The sequence below is a fragment of the Sinocyclocheilus anshuiensis genome, unplaced genomic scaffold (assembly GCF_001515605.1).
Source record: "Sinocyclocheilus anshuiensis isolate Anshui unplaced genomic scaffold, SAMN03320099.WGS_v1.1 scaffold1079, whole genome shotgun sequence".
NCBI lineage: Eukaryota > Metazoa > Chordata > Actinopteri > Cypriniformes > Cyprinidae > Sinocyclocheilus > Sinocyclocheilus anshuiensis.
The window spans coordinates 3208633-3234209 of record NW_015548207.1 but is presented as its reverse complement, the minus strand read 5'-3'; the positions used below and the strand labels follow the sequence as shown (position 1 = coordinate 3234209).

General features: G+C 36.7%; 1 protein-coding gene across 1 annotated transcript in view; it reads left to right on the top strand.

Annotated features, from left to right (window-relative positions):
* The window catches only part of LOC107653654 (nuclear factor 1 A-type-like), a 164800-nt gene that overhangs the window by 20389 nt on the left and 118834 nt on the right, over positions 1–25577 (top strand). Inside the window, exon 2 of the mRNA XM_016440435.1 lies at positions 17891–18419. Within this exon, the coding sequence (XP_016295921.1) occupies positions 17891–18419 (529 nt within the window). The remainder of the gene's footprint in view (positions 1–17890; positions 18420–25577) is intronic.

Below are 25577 nucleotides of genomic sequence, written 5' to 3'. Positions count from 1 at the left end.
GCGTAATAAGGGAACTCGCTTGGGATCATCCTTGTAGTTAATTTTCATCTCCTTCACCTGTCTGTTCCTGCATGCTGAGAGCTGAGCGTGTGTATGTTGGGAGAGGGACTTGTTTCCATATCCAGCTGTGTGCTCCGAGCTGCAAATCGTTCCCTTTCCGGGTTTTTTTCCCTCCAGCCAGGAACAGCTGTCAGGTGTCTCGTAGTGTTTTTTAAAGTGTTTAGGGTGGGTAGGTTGCCTTGCACATCTGTTTGTCTGTGTACGTGAGGCTGTTTGTGTGTGTGCCTGATGCCTTTGCATTCTCACCGTGACTCTCTCCATTAATGTTCGTGTCCTTTATGCGCCCGTATCTGTGCTGAATGAACGCACGTATGTGATGAACAGTGAGCATGCGGTCTGGTGTGCTTCTGGCGGTCTGCGCCGCGATCAAACAGAAGGAATGAGGGGGAGGGTGAAAACGTGTTATATATACCCAGCATATGCCTAGCTATTGCAACAGCTTGCATATGGACCGTACTTGCCTGGAGGCTTGTTTTTAAGAAAGACTCTGTGAGTTCTGGACATTGGCGGACATGTGTGGCATGATTTCTTAGAACTGATTTTTTTGGAATTTCCACATATTCAGTTTAGGGATGCACAGATTTTTCAGATTTTTTGTTATGGCTGATAATGTCAATATTATTAACTTCTGTTTTTATTTAAGTCTGTATGATAATATTATTTAATTCTAATTTTAGTAAAAAAAATTAAGCATCTTGATGAGAATTTTGCATGCGTATTTATAAAATTAAAATATATTTATTGTACTTTACCTCAGAACAATAAAACAGATTTCCGTATGGAAAAAAATCTAAAAAAGTTACAAAGTTATTAACATTAATATTAAATATAGACATTTTAATGTTCTGTGAAAATGGTGGGCAATTCATGGTTCCCACATTTATGGAAAAATGGAAAGATCAAGATTCCAAGCCTGGAAATAAATCATTTAAATTAGTTATGGAAAGTCATTAAATTATATATTGAATATATATTTTATTATGCACAGCTATCAAATATTTAATCAGCTAGAAATTGCTCTTTGTGACTGCAATCTATGTTAACTATTTATTGATTTTTATTATCTAATAATCACAAATAACTTTCATATAAATTTCTAATAGTTAATAGTATATATATATTTGTATTATTCTCAACTCTAAAATATACTCAACTATTCTAAAGTTTAAGATTTGTACATTTTTTGTTGTTGTTGTTTTCTCAATGTTTTTGAACATTATCAATGTTGAAAACAATATTTTATTGTGGAAACTGTGAAACGTTGTTTTTCAGGATTTTTTGTTGATAATAAATTTCACAAGAACAACATTTATTTGAAATAGAATTCTTTCTAACATTTTAAATGTCTTCACTATTATTATTATTTTTTTTTGTAATCTTTCTAAATTTACTGAACAGTAGTGTATAATTGGCAAGAAATTGCACTTTTTAAGCACATTGTATGATAATTAAAAAGTTTTGGAAATTCATTCGTCAAATGTTGCAGGAACCTTGATAAGCATTTAGTACTTTTGAAAGATGTCAGAGTTTACTTATTAAATTGATAAAAATGAATCCTTACAACATTTGCTTCTAATTCCGACCTTATCTGCTAACAAAAATAATGAAATTTTATTAATATTGTATTGTTAATAATTAATCCTAAACCCTGTGCGTTTTTTACAGAAGACGACTGTACACACACACAGTTATTGAGTTACTCTTCATGACTCCTCATGTGTGTGTTTCCTGTCTCCTCACAGTGTCGTAAGGCCCATCTGTCTCCTTTCACTCCTCTTTATTCTCACAACAGCCTCTCGTCTTATCAAGGCCTCTGTCTGCAGCGCACCGCACTCATTAGAACCGGCGTAAGCACCACTCTTCATTAATCTACGCCCAATCTGTCTGAGTGAAAACAGGCCTTTAAACACCACATCAGTCCTATTGGTCACAGTATTTGTGGCGCTTGGAAAAAAAACTCACTTTATTTATCGAACAACACACCAGCGAATGCGAGCGGAGTCGTGCCTGTAAGCTTTGTGTTTGTGAATGAGGAGAGAGCGCTGTGCAGGCCTGGCTCACACGACTCCCGTGTGTGTGTGTGTGTGTGAGGGGGGTAATACTGTGGGCCAATCCTGGCCGTTTTCCAGAGCTGGCATCTCAGTGGCAGCAGGTGGAGCCCACTGCTTCCAAACCAGCACCAGCATTCCTCCCCCACCCGTCTCACCCTTACAAACACACACACACACACACACACACACACACACACAGCAGCGCCATGGACGCATTCTCTCAATGCTGATTAAACTCTAAAATGCTGATTCTGAAGTCGTACAGGTCGAAATATGTAGAAAACTGGTTTATTTTAATGATTTATGATATATTAAAGGAACATTCCAGGTGCAGTGCAAGTTAAGCTCAGTCGACTGCATTTATGGAATGCAGTGTTGTTATTAGCTAAAACGATTAAAAATAAAAAAATAATAACAAAAGTAAATGTGAAATCAAATTATTATATGAAAAATGTAATTTAAAAGCTTAAATGAAAATAAGAAAATTTGACAGCTAACTGACAGTTGCAGAACTAAAATTACTAAAACTAAAACTGAATTAAAAATAAAGCTAAGCTAATAAATATTAATATTAAAAATTAATATTAAAGCTAATAAAAATGGCAAAGTACAGTTAAAAAAAAAAAAATTTATACTAAAATTAAAATGAAAACTGAACATAAAAATAAAAGTTCAAAATGCTAATAAATAGTATATTAGTATATAAATAATACCAAAACAACACTGGTGACAATGTTGATAACTACAAAAATGTATTCCGTCACTTGTTTTCTTTAAAAAAAAAAAAAAAAAAGCAAAAATAGAGGCTACGCTGTAAAATAAAAATTGATGTAGAAACAATTTCACTCAGATATTGCTAGTAAATTTCACAAAAAAAAAAAAAAAATACAGAGAAATAGCCAGTAACATTTAATTAAACATGGCATTTTGAAGTGAAAATCTGAAATATTTTTTTTTTGTAATCTGTTTTATTTACTTTGAAAAATCGTTTTTAGGCATTTGAGGGACTTGCAATGGAAGTAAATGGGGTCCTTTTTTAAAGCAGGGGTTAAAAGCAGAAATATGAATCTTATTTTATAAAACTACTTTAAGTGCATTAATTCTTCTATTAAAACGTATGTATTGTTTTAGTTGTAAAGCTGTTTAAATCATCGTTTTTACAGTCGTTTTAGGCTTTAAGGTCTTGTCATGGTGACAAAATTGTAAAATTGCCTACTATATCTTTATACAGCAAAGGAATAAGTGATTTGTTTCACTTTAAAATCATCTTAACATGTTTGCATCTTGTGGTTATACTATTGAAACAGTGAGCATTTTAGCATTTTCATATTTGCCCCATTTACTTCCATTGTAAGTGCCTCACTATAACAGATTTTAAATTAATTAATTTTTGGAAGAAAATCAACACCATACATGAACCCAAAAGGTTAGTAAGTATTTATATTTGATTCTAAAATCATGTAAACACTCGTTGTTTACATCTTGCGTCCGTACTATTGAAACAGTGAGTATTTTAATGCGGTCCCCATTCATTTCCATTACAAATGTGTCTCTATAACCCATTATAATCAGAAAATCATTTTTGGAGATAATCAACATAATGCATTAACTACTGAACCTGGAATATACCTTTAAAAATATACCATCTCCATTTTATACATGTTTTCCTCCTCCCTTTAAAAGTCACCTGTCGTTTTTCAGACATGCAAACTCTAATTGTATTAAAGCTTCGGCCTATTTAAAAGCACAATAGAGGTAGAGTAAGGAGATCCTCTGTCGTGTTTCTTGTTGTTTATTCATAAGGCCTGGCTTGGAAAAGCCCCGAAGGCAAGCTGCTGTGGCTCTGGATAATGTTATTACCCTCCGGCTGCCTAAGCAGAACTGTATGCAGCGACTCCACACAATCCCCTCGTCTGCCTCCATCCCACAAAACCCCTGCCCCTCAGTGCCGACGCTCCAGGTGTGTGCCGTTTGAGCGTGGGACTCCCGAGCTTGGGTGGTATTTACATTGAGCAGGCAGAAGGCCACCTGGATAGAACCGCGTTTATCATTCCCAAACACGCATCTTTAAATCGGCCTCATTTGGCTGAACAAAGAGCGAAGTGTGCATGGCACGTCACTGTGTCTTGGTTTAAATAAACGAGAAAAATGTGTCTTAATTTCCAGCTTTTCTTTATTGCAGTGCATGTGATATTTTACAACACTGATGGACAAAGCACTCTTGCCGAACTGAAGGGAGCTCAGCATTACAGCCTCTCAGACTGGATATCAAAGGGGCTTCTGTATAGAAAGATCACCCTCTTGTGGCTTTTAATGGAATGCAGAAAAAAGGTGAATTAGTTACACATCTCCAGTTCACTCTGGACTCCAGGTCATTCAGACTGAAGCCAAACATCATCACCCTACAGTGGCTTGTCATTACTGAAATATAGTAGTGTATTAGTAAAACAAAATATGTATATTTTGGACACAATCGTTGGACTGATGAAATGGTTTGAACAGGGCTTAACCAAAATATTGACCATTTGTATTCTCATATTTAATTGTACAGAATAATACAGTAGTTCTATTACAATTATCTGGAATTATTATTATTGACATTTTCTACATGTATTTATGCTTCACCACACAACAATTGAACCTATTTACCGTTTAAAACACACATAAGCAGAGCATTTGCTATCTTAAATTACAGATGCCTTTAAAAATGGAATTATATTTAACAAGTGTGCCTAAAAAGGTCAGAATGGCTTATTTTTGTTATATATTTCAATCTTGTTGAAGGTATAAGACGTGTTGTATTTAGAGTCGTGTCAGTTCATATCGCAGCCTCTAGGTGGAGTCTCTACCTATATTTGATGGCTGACCGGTTAGAATGAGGAAAGACTTCGGGCTAAATTAATGAATTATGATGAGCATTGAGTCGATTATAAATAATCATTTATATTCTAAATTATATTAATAATTACAGTAACAGCTATTATAATGATAATGAAATCCTTAATTATTTGTATGACACTATTACATAACACAATGTTTTGGGATTATATGCACGAGGTAATACGTTTATAAATCTTTATTATAATAATAAAAAATAATTATTGTTTAATAATGTTATTATTATGTTGTACGATTAGTACTTTTTAACTTCAATTTTAAGGAATATTCTCACATTTGGGTTTAAAAGGCAGCAGCATTACTTTAATCTTATTTTATTTGACATTTTAATGAGTTCTGCTCTACATTGGATGTTATATATTTTCACTCACCTTTACAAAAACCTTAACTAAAAATTATTTTTCTTTCTTTCTCTTTGTATGGCTTTTAATTAGTCATTAGACACGATTACAGTGAAAGCGGACATTTTTTTCACATCATAATAATTGATCTCTTTATGGTTTTCTTTTATTGCTAACACTTTCCTTTTAACTCACTTGCATTGTATGTATGTTTAGGGAGTTTTATTATTTTGTTATTAGTATGATTATGAGCTGGAACTCATCATTTCACAATTAATTTTCAACTGACGTGTCCTGCATAAAGAGAGTGGGTGAATTTGACAAGAATTTCTTTATGCAAAGTACAGTTTATGCAAAATACAGTAATTTAAACATGTCAATATTTCGAGTTGCTGCTTTAAATTATTTGCATATAAATCAAGATACGTGCTTTATCATGAGAATATACGTTTTCAAAAACACTATTGACACTCTCCGAATATGTTTTAAAAAAAAAAGTTTCTTGACAGTACAGCACTTGCGTAATATTAAGAAATCTCGTTTTTTAAAAGTAAAATGGAAATTGTCATTCATGCGAAGTGCTAAAGAAATCCTCAGTAGAATTTGTCAAGTTCTCGCAGCTGCTTATTGAAGTGATTTATTTAAAAAAATGCTTGCTTAACAGAATGGCTTATTTTTGTTATATATTTCAATCTTGTTGAAGGTATAAGACGTGTTGTATTTAGAGTCGTGTCAGTTCATATCGCAGCCTCTAGGTGGAGTCTCTACCTATATTTGATGGCTGACCGGTTAGAATGAGGAAAGACTTCGGGCTAAATTAATGAATTATGATGAGCATTGAGTCGATTATAAATAATCATTTATATTCTAAATTATATTAATAATTACAGTAACAGCTATTATAATGATAATGAAATCCTTAATTATTTGTATGACACTATTACATAACACAATGTTTTGGGATTATATGCACGAGGTAATACGTTTATAAATCTTTATTATAATAATAAAAAATAATTATTGTTTAATAATGTTATTATTATGTTGTACGATTAGTACTTTTTAACTTCAATTTTAAGGAATATTCTCACATTTGGGTTTAAAAGGCAGCAGCATTACTTTAATCTTATTTTATTTGACATTTTAATGAGTTCTGCTCTACATTGGATGTTATATATTTTCACTCACCTTTACAAAAACCTTAACTAAAAATTATTTTTCTTTCTTTCTCTTTGTATGGCTTTTAATTAGTCATTAGACACGATTACAGTGAAAGCGGACATTTTTTTCACATCATAATAATTGATCTCTTTATGGTTTTCTTTTATTGCTAACACTTTCCTTTTAACTCACTTGCATTGTATGTATGTTTAGGGAGTTTTATTATTTTGTTATTAGTATGATTATGAGCTGGAACTCATCATTTCACAATTAATTTTCAACTGACGTGTCCTGCATAAAGAGAGTGGGTGAATTTGACAAGAATTTCTTTATGCAAAGTACAGTTTATGCAAAATACAGTAATTTAAACATGTCAATATTTCGAGTTGCTGCTTTAAATTATTTGCATATAAATCAAGATACGTGCTTTATCATGAGAATATACGTTTTCAAAAACACTATTGACACTCTCCGAATATGTTTTAAAAAAAAAAGTTTCTTGACAGTACAGCACTTGCGTAATATTAAGAAATCTCGTTTTTTAAAAGTAAAATGGAAATTGTCATTCATGCGAAGTGCTAAAGAAATCCTCTGTAGAATTTGTCAAGTTCTCGCAGCTGCTTATTGAAGTGATTTATTTTAAAAAATGCTTGCTTAATTGTTATTTTTGTTGGGTCCACTTAAAGTAATAAACAACATTAACCAAATGGATAAGTTGCTTCTTTTTTTTTTGACTTCTTACACAATACGTTTTGTCACATTGAGGATAGACTTTCATTAGATGGCGATCTAACGCTGAGTTTTATACCTTTTTCACACACACACACACACTGATAGATTTACACGTGCGGACTCGTCTGGCAGCGTTGTGCTTTCGCACCCGCTAAAGCCCGAACGGATTCTCAAATAAAACCTTGCAGATGTTAATTTTTCCCCTTCTTCTTTGTTTTGTGCTAATAATGAATTTGTACTCACGTCCACCACACAAGTCAGGGAGAAACTCCATCCAAGTGGGTTAAGTGCCTTACCTGATTTGGTCCCGTGACTTTTGCCACATTTAAAAATGAGCTGAAAATGCACAATAAAACCCAAATTATAGTTTGTTTCGAAGAGTCCAGTCCCTGTAGTTCGCTCCGTTGTCCTATACACACTGCAGTTTTTGCTTCGTCTTTGCCACTCTGCCTCCAAAAGCCTTGGCACAGTTGCCTTGGCATTCAGTGCCTTCTCGTAGAACTTGGCAGAATATACTATAAAGGCGTCTCTAATGTCTCCCACAATTAGACGAGACAAAATTATGTGAATTTTAGATGTTTGTTATAAATGATAATGATTGTCGCTTGATAACATTGGTCTTGCTTCATAAAAGGCCAACAGGAAACAATCCTGAATAAACGGTCGAAGTTTTGTAGCTCATTTCATTGTTAGACAACACACAACAATATATTTCATTTTTAATAACGTTTTTATGTTATAATACCACGATTTGAACTAGGCCTACAGTCTAGAGTCTGAATAGATAAATTAATTGTTATATTTAAGCCTAAATCTAGTGTAAAAAAAAAAGCAGGGTCATTCAGATAACAACGTGCAATGACATTAATTTGAACTTTTTCAAAGTGAATATGAAGTCATGTGAATTTCTGTTCAAATTTTCGCTAATCTATTTATTTGTCATTCTAGAAAAATATCTCCTAAACTGCTTTTTTTTGTTTGATAGTTTTCAGTTGAGGCAGTTCACCTGACTCTTCCAGTGAACTTCTTAAATGAACAGTTCGTAGGCCTATAGGCGCTGTTCAGCCAATCAGTGCTGAAATCAGTGCGTAAATGTAAATTAAATGAGGTACAGGCACGTATCTGTGATTGTAAATATCTTAATATCTCTGACTGGAGTTTTGAATTCAGTCCTGAGCACTTTTAGGCCTGAGTGGGCATTTTAAGAAGCTCCACAAATCAATTAATATCCGGTGTTTATTAATATACATTTAATTTCGACTTTCCAAAAGCACTGCAAAGTAAAAATCAAAATATTTTAATAATTGATCCAATTCTCGTCAATTTTCTATAGGCCGCTTTTAAGTTTTGTAAAGGCTGCATAATTAAATACAGGTGCTGATCTGTCGACACGCAGTTCACGTGTAAAAATGAACGATGCCACGCGACTCCCGTTTCAAGTCTTGACAAGCGAGACGTCGAAACCCGTTACCGTTAAGTTTCCGTTCAAATGAATACGTTTGCGGAGTTAAACAAGCGCGACCTGCAGAATCGATTGCAACTTAAGCGCTCCAGACCAAGTCCAAGTTGCACACCTAGGTACCTGTCAAATATACAGGAGTGGAAAAGAACGTTTTTGTGTTTTTTGAGAACGGCACATGCTTTTTTCCCCTTTGCTTTAGCCTACTACAAAAACTATTGTGTGTGTGTATGTTTATGAAGGATCATTTCTAATAAATGGGTGCAACAACAACAACAACAACACATTTCTTTAAATATTTGAAATATTCTATCAAAGATGATATTTAAGTTCTAATAAATTTGATTGTGCCATCTCAAGTTAAATTTAAGAAAAATATATCATATATGGGCTATTGAGGTAAGTGACAAGGTTGACAGGAGCCTAGTTCATTTAGCTATTACTTCCTTTTCGCTCAAGGTCAAGACGATATAAGATATTTGGAAACAACAAATGCAAAATAATTGCTTTTATTTCCATTACTCTGTAATCATCAAAATGTGTCCGTTTTATATGCTACTACATCATAATGTTTGAGACAACACATTTTAGCGTCAGGTCTGAAAGACCGTGTTTGCACACATTTCGAGCCTTTGCATTCCCGTCAGGCTGTCAAAACAAAACGGAAGTCTGATATCATGAAGATAAGCGCTCTCTCTATTCCCAATCGAACGTATTTGTGTTTCTGCGAGGCTGTTTACCGACAGACCGGCTGTCTGAAGGAGTTCGTCTCGCTGCGTGCAGGAGTGGTTGCCGTCACATGCGCGTGAAACTTGCCCAATAGCGGCGTCGTGAGGTTTGAATTGCACTGTTTTGTCCAATCACAGAGTAGCTCTTGAAAACACCGGAGGGGACGGACGTGCACCTGCAGCAAGTTAGCGTGTCTGCGAGTTGTGAGCATAATTAATATCCAGTTTCCTATCTTTTCTATCATACAGTGTTTTGTTAATCATCACCTAGGCTATCTTAGATTTAACAAAACTCACCTTGATGTTTGTTTACGGGTTGATGCTCACACACATTTTGATGCACATCAAATGCTTGACTTTATGGAATATAGTGTTTATTTTTGTCTCCAACAGACTAATCTTTAATTTATAATATCATCCCGTCTTTCTGGAAAGCACTTTTCTGTGTGTGCTGAAATGAAGCCTGCACGTTGCCGTTTTCTAGGGGGCGCCCGATTGACTTATACAGGCGAGAGTAGTTGGTTAATAATAAAACGCTGTTGAGTGCCAACCAAACTAATTACATGAGCTAGGTTTGCTTATTAATGATGTTTGCACGTTCGGTACACGTGATTAGAAACATAACAGTGCATTTGGCAGTCGCTTTCCTATCCATCAGTGTCCATTTCTTACTTTTTAATCACTGAAGTTATTCAGATGGATTTAGCTGTTTTTTTTTTAATTATTTTTTTTTATAAAACATTCACAATTTCATTTTGTGTGGTCTATTTCATTGGCTCTTTGAAATATCAAAATCTCAGATATAAATATTAATATGCATATGCTCTTAAGGAACATGTCAGCCGCACAATCAGTCTGAAATACTTTCAAGACGGGCCTCAGAAATGAAAGATGATACTGAAAACATTGGTGCTTATAACTGGCCGTTTCAAAATATTCTGAAACAATGTTCAACACGTGAGGAAAGAAATGCTGCATGTGAAATACTTGGGTTTGGATAAACATACATTATTAGCACAAGGAACAAAAATAAGCATTCATTTATTTATTGCTCTTGTAGCAACGAAAAGAACGCTTTTCTAGAGTTATAAACGATTTATCTCGCGATAATTCGTAACGCAACGGTTTTTTTTGTGGCTAATGACGTTCGATGCCGCTAAATGCATTGCAGTCTGCTTATTTTTAGTGAATCATAAACATTGCGCGAGCAGTATAGTGCGATTACCAAAATGAATGACACTCTTTTTAGTGAATTTTAAACGTAAAACGCAAAAAGTGTAGTCCGATTCTCACACGAATGACTCTTTTGAGTCGATTCTTTTAGTGAATCAACTGCACACAGCCTGACCATGCTTGTTCTGTTCCCCGACGATTGGCTCTTTTGAACCAGTTCATTAAATCATTAGAAATAAGTATGGATTTCGCGTACAAACTAAAGTTATCACTTCAGGTCTGACTCGAAATGAAGCAAGTATTGTGTAATGTTGCACTTAAGGCTGCTGAGACTTAAATCTTCTGATTGTTTTTTCAAATGACAACGTGTAGCCTATTTAAGCATACGCAGCATTTTTTTATAATCAGTGTTTTAGTTTTGTTTTTTTTTAATTATTAAATGTTACATTTGATTTAGTATTTGAAATTATGCATATAGAATCAGTTGCCCTTATGCTGCCTCTAAACATTCATGTGCAAACGCACCTTTTGCAAGAACTGCATTAAAATGATTGCTGATTTGTAAAATCTGAAATTATTTGATTATTTGGCAACACACTACTGAGGGTAGTGAATGCGATACGAATGTCTTATTTTTCCAGCTGTTTATTTCTGAAAAGTACTCCTTTATTTATTTGTTTAAAATTTGTTTATAAGACATCAACTGCACGCTAAAGATGTAAGTTAAATTCATCATCATACTTTCTGCGTTACAATAGGCTACTTGGTGTACACGAAGTGCAACGGCATTGGGAGTGCGCATTTCTCTTGTCCCGCATGTGTATGGCTCTCGTGCCGATATTGAGGGCGCTGTGCTGATGGAAGAGCCCAAGAGTTTGAACGGCAAAAGTGAACGGGAGCTTCGTCTCAGCGGACTCGAATCGTGCGCTTGCTTCACTTTTTTTTCCTCTGCCTCTCTCTCTCCCTCTCTCTCAGGTCGAAACTAACCGCGACACAAGTGGCAGCTTTTGCAACAGGGGGTTTTAAGGATATTACAATCTTCCTAAGCATGCCGAACCCTCCTCGCTGCTCGTAAATCCGCCTCAGTTTTGCTTCGCACCGCCACATGCCTCACTGCGGATGCAAGCGCGCGGCGCGGCGCTATAAGAAGACAGCGAAGAATGAACCAAACGCGAGTTTTATAACGCATCCGGACGACTTTTTCTATCCTTTTTTTCTATTCAAATGACCGCAAGATGAAATAATCGCTCCTCTCGGCGCTTCATCACCACAGTTTCACTCATGGCTCTGTGAAATCTCCGTGTACTTCCATCCATCCGTCGTCGGGACTTTTCTCAAAGGCTGCACTTGATGATAATGCCGAAAGTTTGGAAATACGGCTTTAGCAGTACAGTACAGTAGATGTGTGTAACTCGAGGCGGGGTTAAAGTTCAGCTCTATGGAGCGCTGAAGCGTCGCGCGCACTTCGCAGAGTTGGAAATGTGAAAGCAAGAAGCAAGGCTCTATTTTCCCTCTCTCCCTTCTTCTGTCTCTTTTTTTTCTCTTTTCATACACACATATACATACACACCCCATACATTCACACACACACGCACGCACACACACACAACATATACATCGACAATTCAAGAGTTAAAACCGACAGATATGTATTCTCCGCTATGCCTAACACAGGTAAGTGACATTTTCGTCTATTATTAACTCTGTTTGTTGCGTTTGAGCGGTGTCTTTGGCCGGGACAGCACGGATAGGGACTAACCTTTCCTTAAGACAAGTAACTTAGTGTGCACTAAGGCATTTCTGCTCTTGACAGTGCCAACTGAACTACCACATGGCGGATGGCGCCCACCTTACACACAAATATGTTTCTTGTGCACATTTATGTACAGCTGAATTTTATTCTAGCCGCTTTTTGCATGGAGACGGACGTTGATATTTAGCAAGTTGAGCGCTGTGCATGAAAGAAAATGTTACACTGAGCTCGCAGAGACAACGTTATGCACATTTGATCTTTAAAATAAAGTTCTTTAACGATTCAGCAAAGTAAGCTCTTCTTATTAGGTTGCTTTATGGTTATTTGGAGATTAAAAAGTTCTTGATGTTGCATTTGTAGGTTTTTCACAGCACTCTGGGTTTCTTAAAGCACCAGAAATTCTAAATGAAAACTCTGCGTGACTTAAAAAGCTTCTGCTGTGACACCAAGCTGTTTTTGAGTTTAAAACCTCACATTAGCGTCTGCACCTTTAAACACATTTTTGAGATCAGAATATTTATATTTATGTGCGTTTTGTTATTAAGTATCAATACAACTATGCCGTTTTCTGTGTTAACATTAGTTTGAACCAGCTGCTGGCAAAAAAAAAGCTTTTCTGCTGCTTATGAGACCTAAAGATTTAGTCTCTTGCAAGCTTCACTGTCTCTATATTTCTGATATTTAGCAGCAGTTCTAAATATTGATAAGTTGAGTATAAGTTTTTTTAAGACATTTGGTGCTGTCATGCTTGATAACTTACTTTATAATGTGCTGTTTTATATATATATGCACAGGGCTGTTTGTTTGTTGCTCATCGTACTTTAGTAATTAGCACAGAATAAAACTAAAGTTGGCCAGCAATTGAAAGGGTTAAAAGAGGTTTAAAAAAACATTAATTGTGTGAATCATGGTGGCAGGTGAAGTGAGGTGACAGTTCTGGAAAAGCTGTAGCGTTATACTGTAGTCTTGACGTGATTTTAAACTGTTTGGTTAAGTGCATTTTATTGAATGCACAAAACAAAGGAGAAGGCCTCAGTATTGTGTCGCATATAGGGACGTTCTTTTGACCGTGTTAGTTACAGTCTGTTTGGAGATACTGGAAAGGATTCATGCGAAAAAAAGACAAATTATGTGTAATGTGTGGAGAAAGACAAGCTGAGAAAGTTCTCAAACTTTGAAGTCGTCTTTATATCGAATTGATAATGTAAGACTTGGATATGTTCGCAGAAGTTCTTTTATAACTATTTATTTCTATTAAATCCATGCAAAACTGTGGGGGAAGCTTTTCATAATTTATCAGTCACAGTAAATGTAATACAATATCACTAACTTGAAACCTCACATAAGAACTTAGATATAGCTCATATATTTCATTTACTTGAGTACCAATATTTGTTGCTAAAAACAGTACTTATTAAAAATAAATGATACTCAGATTTTTGAGCAATAATACACTATGATAAACAGCTTACAATCTTACAAAAAAAATGAAAGCACTGTTTCCTTTCTTTTGAATATAATTTGACAGTAATATTATTAAATGTCTAAAAATCTTAGTTGCATTGATGATAATTGAGACGGGCAATTGATTTCCTCTCTGTTGCGGTGTTAAGGCAGTATGAGGTCTATTTTCTCTCTCTCTCTCTGTGTGTGTGTGTGTGTGTGTCATTTTTAAGGACTCATGTAGTCTTCTGAATGGCAAAAATCACATCTGTATACTGCTTTCATTTTATAGTAAAATCCAAATAACACATTTTCAACACTTTTACGTATTTTAGTTTATGCATAAATATACATTGGCCTTTCGTTGTATTAACGTCATATTAGGTGAACTGTGTATTCACATTGTTGGTTTTTCGTAATAGTTTTGCATGTGTTAAAACTCTCTTGTCTCTTTTGGACACGAGGCACTATTGTTCCCTGCTGAGGCCTTCCTATAGGACAGCGAGGTTCAGCTTGAAACACTTTAGGAGCCTGGAAAAACCTGACATGCTAACCAGAACCTATATTGACACTCAGGCACGCTCCAAAAAGTGAAGAGCTGTTTGTTCTGCCGCTACGAGCATGTAGAATTCGGTTTTCATGAATTGCTAGAATCAAAACAAAAGAAGAAAACAAGCTTTCTGGACGCTCTCATAATTATAATTTGCATGTTAAATTACGCTCTGCTGTGTATCATCCACAAAATAATTCTAGCAGTCGGTTGTTTTATTTAAAAACATCGCTAGAGAACTGCAAAAAGTTAACATCATTTTTTACAGTAGAGAGCTCGATTCTCGTCTGGAGATTTTCCATATTGATTTTTTTCCCAAGCAATTTTACAAGAAGTCTGAACGTAGACAAGTCTGCAACAGATCCTTTAAAAAAATAAAAAGCATAATAATAAAAAGCATATAATATACATGTATAAAAACACAACAATAGATGATATCAGTAATTGAGGAACAGTATTTCACAGATTTTGGATTAAGTTACTTGTAGAGTCAGTGAAGGAAGATAAGGGAATTCATTCACTGGTTTAAATGCAGGATGAAACAATACAGTTTTTATGCCTCGGAGGCAAGGGAGTTTGATTCTTGAACAAGACAGGAAGGAAACAATATGATTAAACATATACGTTCTCACAGGAGACACACACACACACGTTGTGCCATACTCTATAATAATGATATATGATTATGCAAATCCTCAATTTCTTGTGGTGTAACAAAAGAGATATGACAATATGTATCCATATGAAGTCTGCTGTTGAATCTACAGCTATAATTAATATGACATGTAGTAATCTTACACAAACACTACATTTATTTCAATCTGCAGCTTAATAAACCTCCATAATTATTAAAATATTTTTGTTTGTTTTTTTGTAATAAATATTTATTTATTTTTGCTCAATGGCATATTGTGATAATTTTTAATTACGAAACAAACATTATCAGCAGTGCTTGAAATTGGCCTAAGAAATTCATTTAATTAACGTTCCTAAATTACGGCGAATTAATTGTTAAATTTCTAAAGGCACTAGTCCGAGGCCCAGCGCGTTATATTCATATCTGTGCTTATTCAAATGAAATCTGCACTCAGCACATAGTGCACTTTGCTTGCTTGCTGGCAGCCCTCTCATGCTCTCGCATGCTCGGTTTTGGGACACGATGCAGGGCTATTGCTGTTTGTGGAAATGTTAACACGAGGCACTATTGTTCCCTGCTGAGGCCTTCCTATAGGACAGCGAGGTTCAGCTTGAAACACTTTAGGAGCCTGGAAAAACCTGACATGCTAACCAGAACCTATATTGACACTCAGGCACGCTCCAAAAAGTGAAGAGCTGTTTGTTCTGCCGCTACGAGCATGTAGAATTCGGTTTTCATGAATTGCTAGAATCAAAACAAAAGAAGAAAACAAGCTTTCTGGACGCTCTCATAATTATAATTTGCATGTTAAATTACGCTCTGCTGTGTATCATCCACAAAATAATTCTAGCAGTCGGTTGTTTTATTTAAAAACATCGCTAGAGAACTGCAAAAAGTTAACATCATTTTTTACAGTAGAGAGCTCGATTCTCGTCTGGAGATTTTCCATATTGATTTTTTTCCCAAGCAATTTTACAAGAAGTCTGAACGTAGACAAGTCTGCAACAGATCCTTTAAAAAAATAAAAAGCATAATAATAAAAAGCATATAATATACATGTATAAAAACACAACAATAGATGATATCAGTAATTGAGGAACAGTATTTCACAGATTTTGGATTAAGTTACTTGTAGAGTCAGTGAAGGAAGATAAGGGAATTCATTCACTGGTTTAAATGCAGGATGAAACAATACAGTTTTTATGCCTCGGAGGCAAGGGAGTTTGATTCTTGAACAAGACAGGAAGGAAACAATATGATTAAACATATACGTTCTCACAGGAGACACACACACACACGTTGTGCCATACTCTATAATAATGATATATGATTATGCAAATCCTCAATTTCTTGTGGTGTAACAAAAGAGATATGACAATATGTATCCATATGAAGTCTGCTGTTGAATCTACAGCTATAATTAATATGACATGTAGTAATCTTACACAAACACTACATTTATTTCAATCTGCAGCTTAATAAACCTCCATAATTATTAAAATATTTTTGTTTGTTTTTTTGTAATAAATATTTATTTATTTTTGCTCAATGGCATATTGTGATAATTTTTAATTACGAAACAAACATTATCAGCAGTGCTTGAAATTGGCCTAAGAAATTCATTTAATTAACGTTCCTAAATTACGGCGAATTAATTGTTAAATTTCTAAAGGCACTAGTCCGAGGCCCAGCGCGTTATATTCATATCTGTGCTTATTCAAATGAAATCTGCACTCAGCACATAGTGCACTTTGCTTGCTTGCTGGCAGCCCTCTCATGCTCTCGCATGCTCGGTTTTGGGACACGATGCAGGGCTATTGCTGTTTGTGGAAATGTTATTCTAGTGATTGGCAGTCTGCCATTATTCTCTCTATGTAATAAAAACCCTGAGTTATTTTCTGTGTAAAATCCCAAATTATTTCATATTAGAAACCGCACGTTATTTATTTGCCCAGTTATTAGCGTGTATTGTTTTTTTAAGGCATTAAAGAAATGGACATGCAGGCCTACAAATACAGAAAAGCATGCATTGGATATTTACTATTTTAATAACCAAGCACATGTACAGTATTAAAAATGCTTCTAGTTTGTATAATAAAAAAATCCTTTATTAACAGTTACTGCATTTTGCAGCTTTCCTAAATAACTGCATTTCACGTTATATACAAGAATATTCTGTAAATATTAAAATATATTTCCTATTGTAGATTTTTTTTAAATCCCTGCATGAATATATCCACTGAAAGAAGGAGTTTTGCCATGTACAAAAAGATGTTTTAATGCCACGTCCGATATTTTGCTGATCTTTTTGTCATTATATTTTAAAAATTGATTTTCTGCCAGGTTGTGCACCAGCGGCAGGTGAAGGGATCCCAAAACCCGGCACAATCTGCCCCGCACACACTCCTGTGTGAAAACAACACACTCCTCACTGATAGCGAATGAAGTAGCTCCATTTTTTTGGAATCGTGTGTGCATTTTTATGGAGAACAGATAAAAATAGCCACTCCAATTTTCCTAGTCGGTTGTTGCTTTTTCTCGGCCCTGGCAGACCCCTACAGACCAGCATTCTTGCCAGAGAGCCAAGATATGTCCTAGACGAGCTTCACACACACACACACACTGCCCTGCTCGGTTCACAGACACAGTCAGTTGAGGGCCGTTTTTCAAAATAATCAAATGGGATTTTATGTAGACATACATGTTTCGCTTTCATGGTGTCTGCTGTGAAAAATCTGCTGTTATTTTTTTACTTTAGCTTGGATTTTTTGAAAAATGACAGTTGTTTTTTTTTAGGAAAAAAAATAGTGACTTTGTATTTTTTAAAAATATTTTTAAGGATGTTTCTAAAACTTTAACTCTAGCCATACAGTCTAATTTCCGCTCCCTTGTCCTTCTTCACAGGATGAATTCCATCCTTTCATTGAAGCACTGCTGCCCCATGTGAAAGCGTTTTCCTACACTTGGTTCAACTTGCAGGCCCGCAAGAGAAAATACTTCAAGAAGCACGAGAAGCGCATGTCTAAGGAAGAGGAGCGAGCCGTGAAGGACGAGCTGCTCAGTGAGAAGCCGGAGGTCAAGCAGAAGTGGGCATCGCGGCTGCTGGCCAAACTCCGCAAGGACATCCGGCCTGAGTTCCGCGAGGATTTTGTGCTCACTGTCACCGGGAAGAAGCCCCCTTGCTGTGTGCTCTCCAACCCCGACCAGAAGGGCAAGATAAGGAGAATCGACTGCCTGCGTCAGGCGGACAAAGTGTGGCGCTTGGACCTGGTCATGGTGATTTTATTCAAAGGTATTCCGCTTGAAAGTACTGATGGCGAAAGGCTGGTTAAGTCTCCGCAGTGCTCGAATCCAGGGCTGTGCGTGCAGCCGCATCAGATAGGAGTTTCCGTAAAGGAGCTCGACCTGTACTTGGCCTACTTTGTGCATGCAGGTAAGTCCCGTTTTGAATTCACTAAATCTGTTGAACGTATGCAAAATGTGAAATGCAAATGATCATAATGGATTGCACTTCAATTCTTTTAGGATTTTACTGTTTACAATCCATCAGCAGTCAATAAGGAATCTGGGAAGTATAGGATAAGTGCGTCGGATTCAACTCAAATCGAATCATAAAGTTTCCTTTATGCCACATATGGCAAAATAAAATGAATACGTAAATGAGAGTGAATTTTCTGTTTAAATCAAACATATAATGTGATTTATTTGAAGTTATTCCTGCTGATTGCTAACTGCAAGAAGCTAACATGGAAAAGTCCGGCACAAATATCTGACGGAGCGACTGTTAATTGGCAGAAGGCGGTAGGGGATCCATCTTGCACTGACAGCGGCACAAACACAGGCTTTCACTTGGAAGTCAAGAAGCGCACTTTGTTTCCCCAGGCAAACTGAGCACCTTAATTACATTCATTTCCTCTCGCACGCAAATTGTGGCACTGAGCGAGTTGGCAGCATGCGTATCCACCGTTCCCTGCATTCCGTACGGACTCGCGCTTTGATGAGGGACCGATAAAAGAGTGAAAACGCCATGTAACCCGAAGACGGCGGAGATAAAGCCATAAAACGTGAGCTTTAGCGCCACGGCGGAAAAACGGGGTATCTGGCAGATGGCAGGTTGCAAAACGGGAGCGTGTGAATTACTTTGACTTGGTGGGAACACAAAGGCCCGGAGCCTTTGAGCTTTTTGTGAGGATAAGTACGACACCGTCACTGAAACGCGTTTCCCCCGCGGCCCACCGAAATTTTTAGTTTTGATGTTCTGAAAGCCTATTAAGTGGGGAGCGTCCTACTAACATCTTAATCGGCGAAGTTACCATTTCTTTTTGATTCGATGGTGAATAAGAGACGTCAGCGAGAGAACAAGAGGAAGAAAGACACGGGAGTCTCTCTCTCCTCGTCTCTGACCTGCATACGGGCCGATCAGGTTTCCTTCTCTGTCTTATTTAAAGCAGTGGAGCATTGCTGGAGACCCCTTGATTAAAAGCCATCTGAAGAGAGCCTGACCTCATACACAGATGGCGAAAGTGGGGCTTCTGAGAGAAGCTAAATTCAGTAATTAAATTTATCCCACAGTCTTTCCAGGGCAAAGGGGTGCAGGCCAGCAAACACACCCACTTTAATATTTTCCCATATTTTTTTAATTGATTTCTTAGAACATGTATTTTAAAAACCCATTTTTCTAATCTCAGTAGTGACACAGTTCATAATTTTAGTCCAATGCCATACATCTCTTGACAGAAAGTAACACGAGAACTAGAAGAAGACACAAATGTGGTGTTCACTGAGGCCTGAGGACGTGTAACCGTGGCTAATTTACGACAGGAGCACTCCACACGTGGGAGAGGTCACGGCTTAAGATGTTAGGGTCGTGACCCATCTTCAAGGCATTTGACCTCCTAGATAAACATCCACTCCCATTAGCAGCCAGTCACGCGGAGGGCAGGCTTTGGTTTTGGGTTGCCCCCTTGACCTCCTGTTAAAACAGGTGGTTTTGTTTGGGCCACAGAGTGGTGTGCCGTTTAAACCAGCCGAAAGGGGTTAATAGCCGTGGAGACCCAGACTAACATTACACCAGTGACTGTTTCCTTTTAAGTACATGAAAATCAGGCAGCTTGTTTCTTTGTTTTGTTTGCAAAATCGTAGTTACATTGCATTTAAGACTGAATGTTATTTATTTATTTATTTAGTCATGAGCTCACAATCCTTCCCTTGCAATATTTTTTTATTTATTTAATTTATTTTGGGGTATTTTATCATATAAGTTACCTTTAAAATATTTGTAAATAAATATATATTTAGTAATTTATTTTATTTAAATTTTAAAATCATTTCTTTCATTTTTAAAATCATCTTGATGTAAGATTAAGATTCAGTTCCCATTCAAATTCAGGTTAAAATCTAAATTATTACTTTTGGGGGAAAAAGGATATTGTGTTGTCATTAAGAATTAAAAAGATGCATTAATAAGTACTTATTTTGATGAAAAACTCAATTAGAGTTCCTGTCATTATATATGTCAACTAAATGCAATTTCACTTGCTGTGAACTGTAGTTGTGTCTCATTCCAGTGTTTTCAGACTCACTACACAATGGAAGGATACCGCTGGTGCAGATAGATAACAAACGCTCAACCGGGCCCGTGTGTACATTTCCAGCCAGGCTGATAGATATTTATACTGGACTTACCTTAATTGACCCGGAGCCGCGTTGAACAAACCGTTTGCGTGTGTAATGTTTGTAAAGACGTCTGACCCACTTCCATGTGAGCTCTTAAACAGATTTACTGTACAGTGTGTCTTTCAAAACTAGTTAGCTTTGATGACGCATGCTCAAGGTGCACTGTCATCAGTTTTTGTAAATTCGTATTAAGTTCTAGGAAGCTGGCTGAAAGTTTTTGCAAAAGCCAGTCAAAGGATACAGCAAGCCGTCGATTCGTAGAACTTTTTTTTTTGCGCCAGTAACTGAATCTGCTGATATCTTCAGGCTGACTTTTGGCACATCTTGTGTTACAGCCGTTTTATATTCCTCTTCCTTTCCACAGGCTGAGGAACAACAATAATTTGGATCTATTTAAGGCGATTGTGGGATAAACCACAGCCTTTGTTGTGGTTACTGCAGTACACATTGTGGGCTGGGACCTCCCCACCCCCTCGCACCCATCCTCCCCTGCTTTCTGCTCGCTAAATCCCACCGACCAGCCCTGTTACTGCAACAATGACCATGCCACTGTGCTCTTTCACACAGTACCATTCATTAAAAATGAGGTTGTCGGCCATTCATAAAAATACATCATGCAGCAAGTTATCTTTTCTGCCCGGATTGTGCAAACGCCACTCCGGCACGGACCCAGTGTTGAAGAACCAGCTCGGATCCAATGATGGGATACAGCACAGTCAGTTTTAATATCATTGCATTTGACCTCCTTTTGAACCATTTTCTCCTGCTGCAATGTGATTGGATTAAACGAAGCAGATGGTTCTGGGACGGGGGAAACACTGTAAGATGTTTTGTTGCGCAGCCACTTGCCTTTAGTGGGTGAATTTCTCCGAAATCTGATTGCGAGGCAAATTCGTGTAATCCGTTTAATGTGCATTGTCAGTGCCGATCTTTCCTCGCAGATTTGGACCACGTTAGTTGGCGCCCAACATAGGGTCTCAACCGTGCATTAATGCATCGCTTTCATTGTTGTGGTTCAAAAACGATTGTGTTTCTTTCTTTTCCGACATGCAAAACATGCACAATTCGTTTAAAATGCTGCTCATCACACTCCATTTCCTCTCTGACATAACTGCGGCCTGGGGAGCACGGTGAAGGGTTTTGAGTGCAGAGGCAGTGGGCAGTAATCTAGTGCCGGCGTGAGCGGTACACCTGTGCTCTGGGCTTACCGCTGTCCCCCTGCGTAGTGAGGCAGGAAAAGGGATGAGGGGGGTTGGCACCAGTCAGTTTTTGCTAATTAGTTTTGTATTAACTCCTCAGTCGTCCCAGCACATGGCCACTGAGAGAGAAATGGGCCCCGTGATGGGAGCTCGGCTATTTTTATTTTTATCCTCCTTTATTCACACATTTATTTAATGCTTCTTGTGTTGGAGTTGCTACAGATGACTTTGCTGTGCAAGAATGTGTTAAGTAGGCCCGTATGGAATACACACTTTTTGCACATACTTTGGTTTTAAAATATGTTAATTGTAGTTTATGTTGTTAAGTTAGCTCAAATATTTATTAAATGAACACACAAGTGATGGAGGATATGTCAAACTTTGGAATGACAAGAAAGATTTTAGTAGTAATAGTAAAAAAAAAGGTAAATATTAAAATTGTATATAACAAATTTATGTTTTCTACTACTGTTGTGCTTCTAAAAAGATTTTCTTTCTTTCTTTCTTTCATAGAATTAGTCCTTATGCATGAATGTTAGCAGTAAAGACAAACAGCGGAAAGCGGCATTGAACAGTTTATCAGGTTTTGTTGTTTGTTGCTGCAAGTTTTACTGTTTACTGTTTCCTTTTGTCCACGTTTTTTGAGAACTCATGGCTTGCAGTTTGAGCATTTACGTGAATGCCTTGTCGCAAGAAGTCTGCTGTCGAAGAGGTTAAGGGAATAGTTCACCCAAAAATGAAAATTTGCTGAAAATGTCGTAATCCTCAAGTTGTTCTAAACCTGTATGAGTTTCATTCTTCTGTTGACCATAAAAGAAGATATATTGAATGTGGGTAACCAAACAGTTGACGGTAGCCACTGACTACCATAGTATCTTTTCCATACTATGGCTAAGAACTTGGGCTAAGTCAATGGCTATCGTCAACTGTGGTTACCAACATTCTTCAAAATATCTTCAGAAGAAAGAAACTCATGCAGGTTTGGTAGATGACAGAGTAAATGATGACAGAATTTTCATTTTTGGAGAAAAGCCAATTGCGAAATTTTGAAGGAGATAACGCAATCCCTCCACGCCGTTTAGCTTGCGATGTTAGAGTTTGAACGGCATTTTAGATCTTATGCATGAATGTTAGCAGTATAGACAAACAAAACAAAGGTTTTGTTGTTTGTTGCTGCAAGTTTAACTGTTTACCGTTTCCTTTTATCCTCGTTTTTTGCGAGCTAATGGCTGGTGTTGGGTAACCGTACGCAGTGTCTGCTAATGGATCAGACTGTTTTAGACTTCCCGAGAGCAGATATCTAGTTCATTACAGAACAGCAACTTTGGCTAAGTTCTGAGAATGGAGCCTTTGTGCGCGCATGCCATTCAACAAGAGTGCCATTGTCTTAAGCCCCAGCCTGCAGCAAACGAGGCATTGCGAGGCCTTTGCCGGGAGAAACTTTGATTGTATTAGGTCTTGATGAGGACTTCATTTGAATCGTGAGCAGACAGCTCATGTGCGTCTCGAGGAGACCAGGAAACATGTTTTTCGTTATTACTCAAGAACAACACCGTAAATTTGTCAACTAGGCTCTATGCGACACATTTGAATTAAGATCTTATGTTTAACAGCATTTTAACAAAGGTAAAAGACCTTTACGGTCAGTATCGGTTACAGTAGAAGCCAGAAATGTCCATTCAGCTTCAAACGTCGTAACATGAATCCCAGCAAGCAAAAGCCTCTTAAACGGGGTTTAAACTGACAGACTGAGTCTGCTTCATCGCTAAATCTCTGCTCAAACTGGATCTCTTCCTCATCACGTGGAGATCGATCTGCATTATAGTGTCCGATCGGTACATCACTGCCTATTGATCACTGTGTTTGCAGTGTTGAGCAATACAAACCAGCATGCTTTATGTTCGCAAACCGTTTCCTAAACACAAATTCAACTGTTTGCCATAGCTGGCGCCCTGTATCATGAAAGGCCCACCTCCCACTGCAAAGAGAAGAATGCAGGCACGGTGATTGAGGCACGGGGTGGCATTGTATGCCGGAATATAAAGGAGAGCACAGACATGAAACAGGACAGCTGTGAGTGTCTGTGGGGGGAAAGTTGCTACAGATGGTAAAAGAAGTGGAAAATAAACTACCGTATGGCTGGTAAAATATAGAAGAAAGGCTGGGGGTGTGCTGCCGTACAGGATCCTCTCATGTCATTGTTGTGTGCGTGTTTCTGGGATTTTATTTGTGTCTGTGTTAAAGGGAATATGTTACCTCAATTGCTTGTCTGTCCCAATACCCGTTATGCCCATCTGCTGCTGAGCAATGCAGAGATTTGGTCTGTGACTGACATGTGCTAGTCGTGCAAAATCCCTGTTTTCATGGAATTTCATTACATTATATTTGGATTAGGGATATTAGCAGAGTTATAGTGTATTTCAAGATTATACTGGAGTATTTGACTAACTTTAGCTGTCAAGTCTGGTTTTTAGTACAATATTTGCGGTATTTCTGAATGTAATTGTATTTTAGGATGAATTGTGGGATGTTATCATGCAGCAATTGGGCTTTCAGTTTTATTGGGGTAGGTTTAGAAATGGGGTTGCCCTATTTTTGTTACAGTTGAGTACAGAGGGTGATATGGAAATCTATGTAATGTATCACCATTTGACAAGTGAGCTGTTTTACACATTTAGGGATTATTAGTAGTCAGACTTTTTGCTTCTAGAAAATAATTAGGCCTATAATGTCCAGAAAAGACATTTCAAACGTAGTAAGGTAAAGATCGACTGATACCAATTATTTTTAAGTGCTCCATAACTGATATGATTTATTAATTTCTGCTTTTTTGTGCAGCAAATTCCAACAATAAAAACACAGGATAACTGATATGATTTTAGATTTTTTTTTTCTTCTGGCTTTGGACGCAGTAACTTAAACCCCAAAAATAAAAGCATAATATGCATTACAAATATTTGAAAAATATATTATGAGGATGAAGATAATTACTACTACTACTACTACTACTAATAATAATAATAATTATTATTATTATTTGTGGTAGTAGTATTAAATCAATTGTAATATTAATAATGTCTATTATTATTAATAGTGGTAGTAGTAGCAGCAGCAGCATTTAAAAAGATTTATTTATTTATTTATAGCATGTATGGTTAAAGTTTGAATTTTTTTTTTTTAAGTTTTCAAATGTAATATTATTTATCATTGTAACACCATTGTGTCCTGCACACTAGTATAATATATTTATTTATTTGTTGTGATTTTATTTAGAGATGTACTAGATGGCATTTATCAGTTGAATCAGTATAGAAGTACCGATGAAAGAAAATTTTTTTTTGAAAAGTTTTTCAGGATCTCTCTCTATGTATTTATAAATAGCAAAACTTTCTAGTATTTTTCTGAGAATTACAGCACATTTGCTAGCAAGGCTTATGCTCTCTAAGCAAGGTTATGGTTGGTATTTGTTGTGTTTTTTGCGTTCATATCATCAGATGTTGTTTTTAATTATTGAATGCAGGGGGAGGGTGTTGGGCTAAGTATGGAATTGACTTTAAATTATTGAACTATTTATCCACAGAACTGCCCTCGGTCTCTCCATCTGTCTGTTTTGCAGAAATATAAATAAATAAGCAAATAAAGATAATAAGGCTATGGCACACTCCTAGCCAGACCCCAAGTTCTGGCACGATTCTGTTCCTTATTTCTGCGGCGCC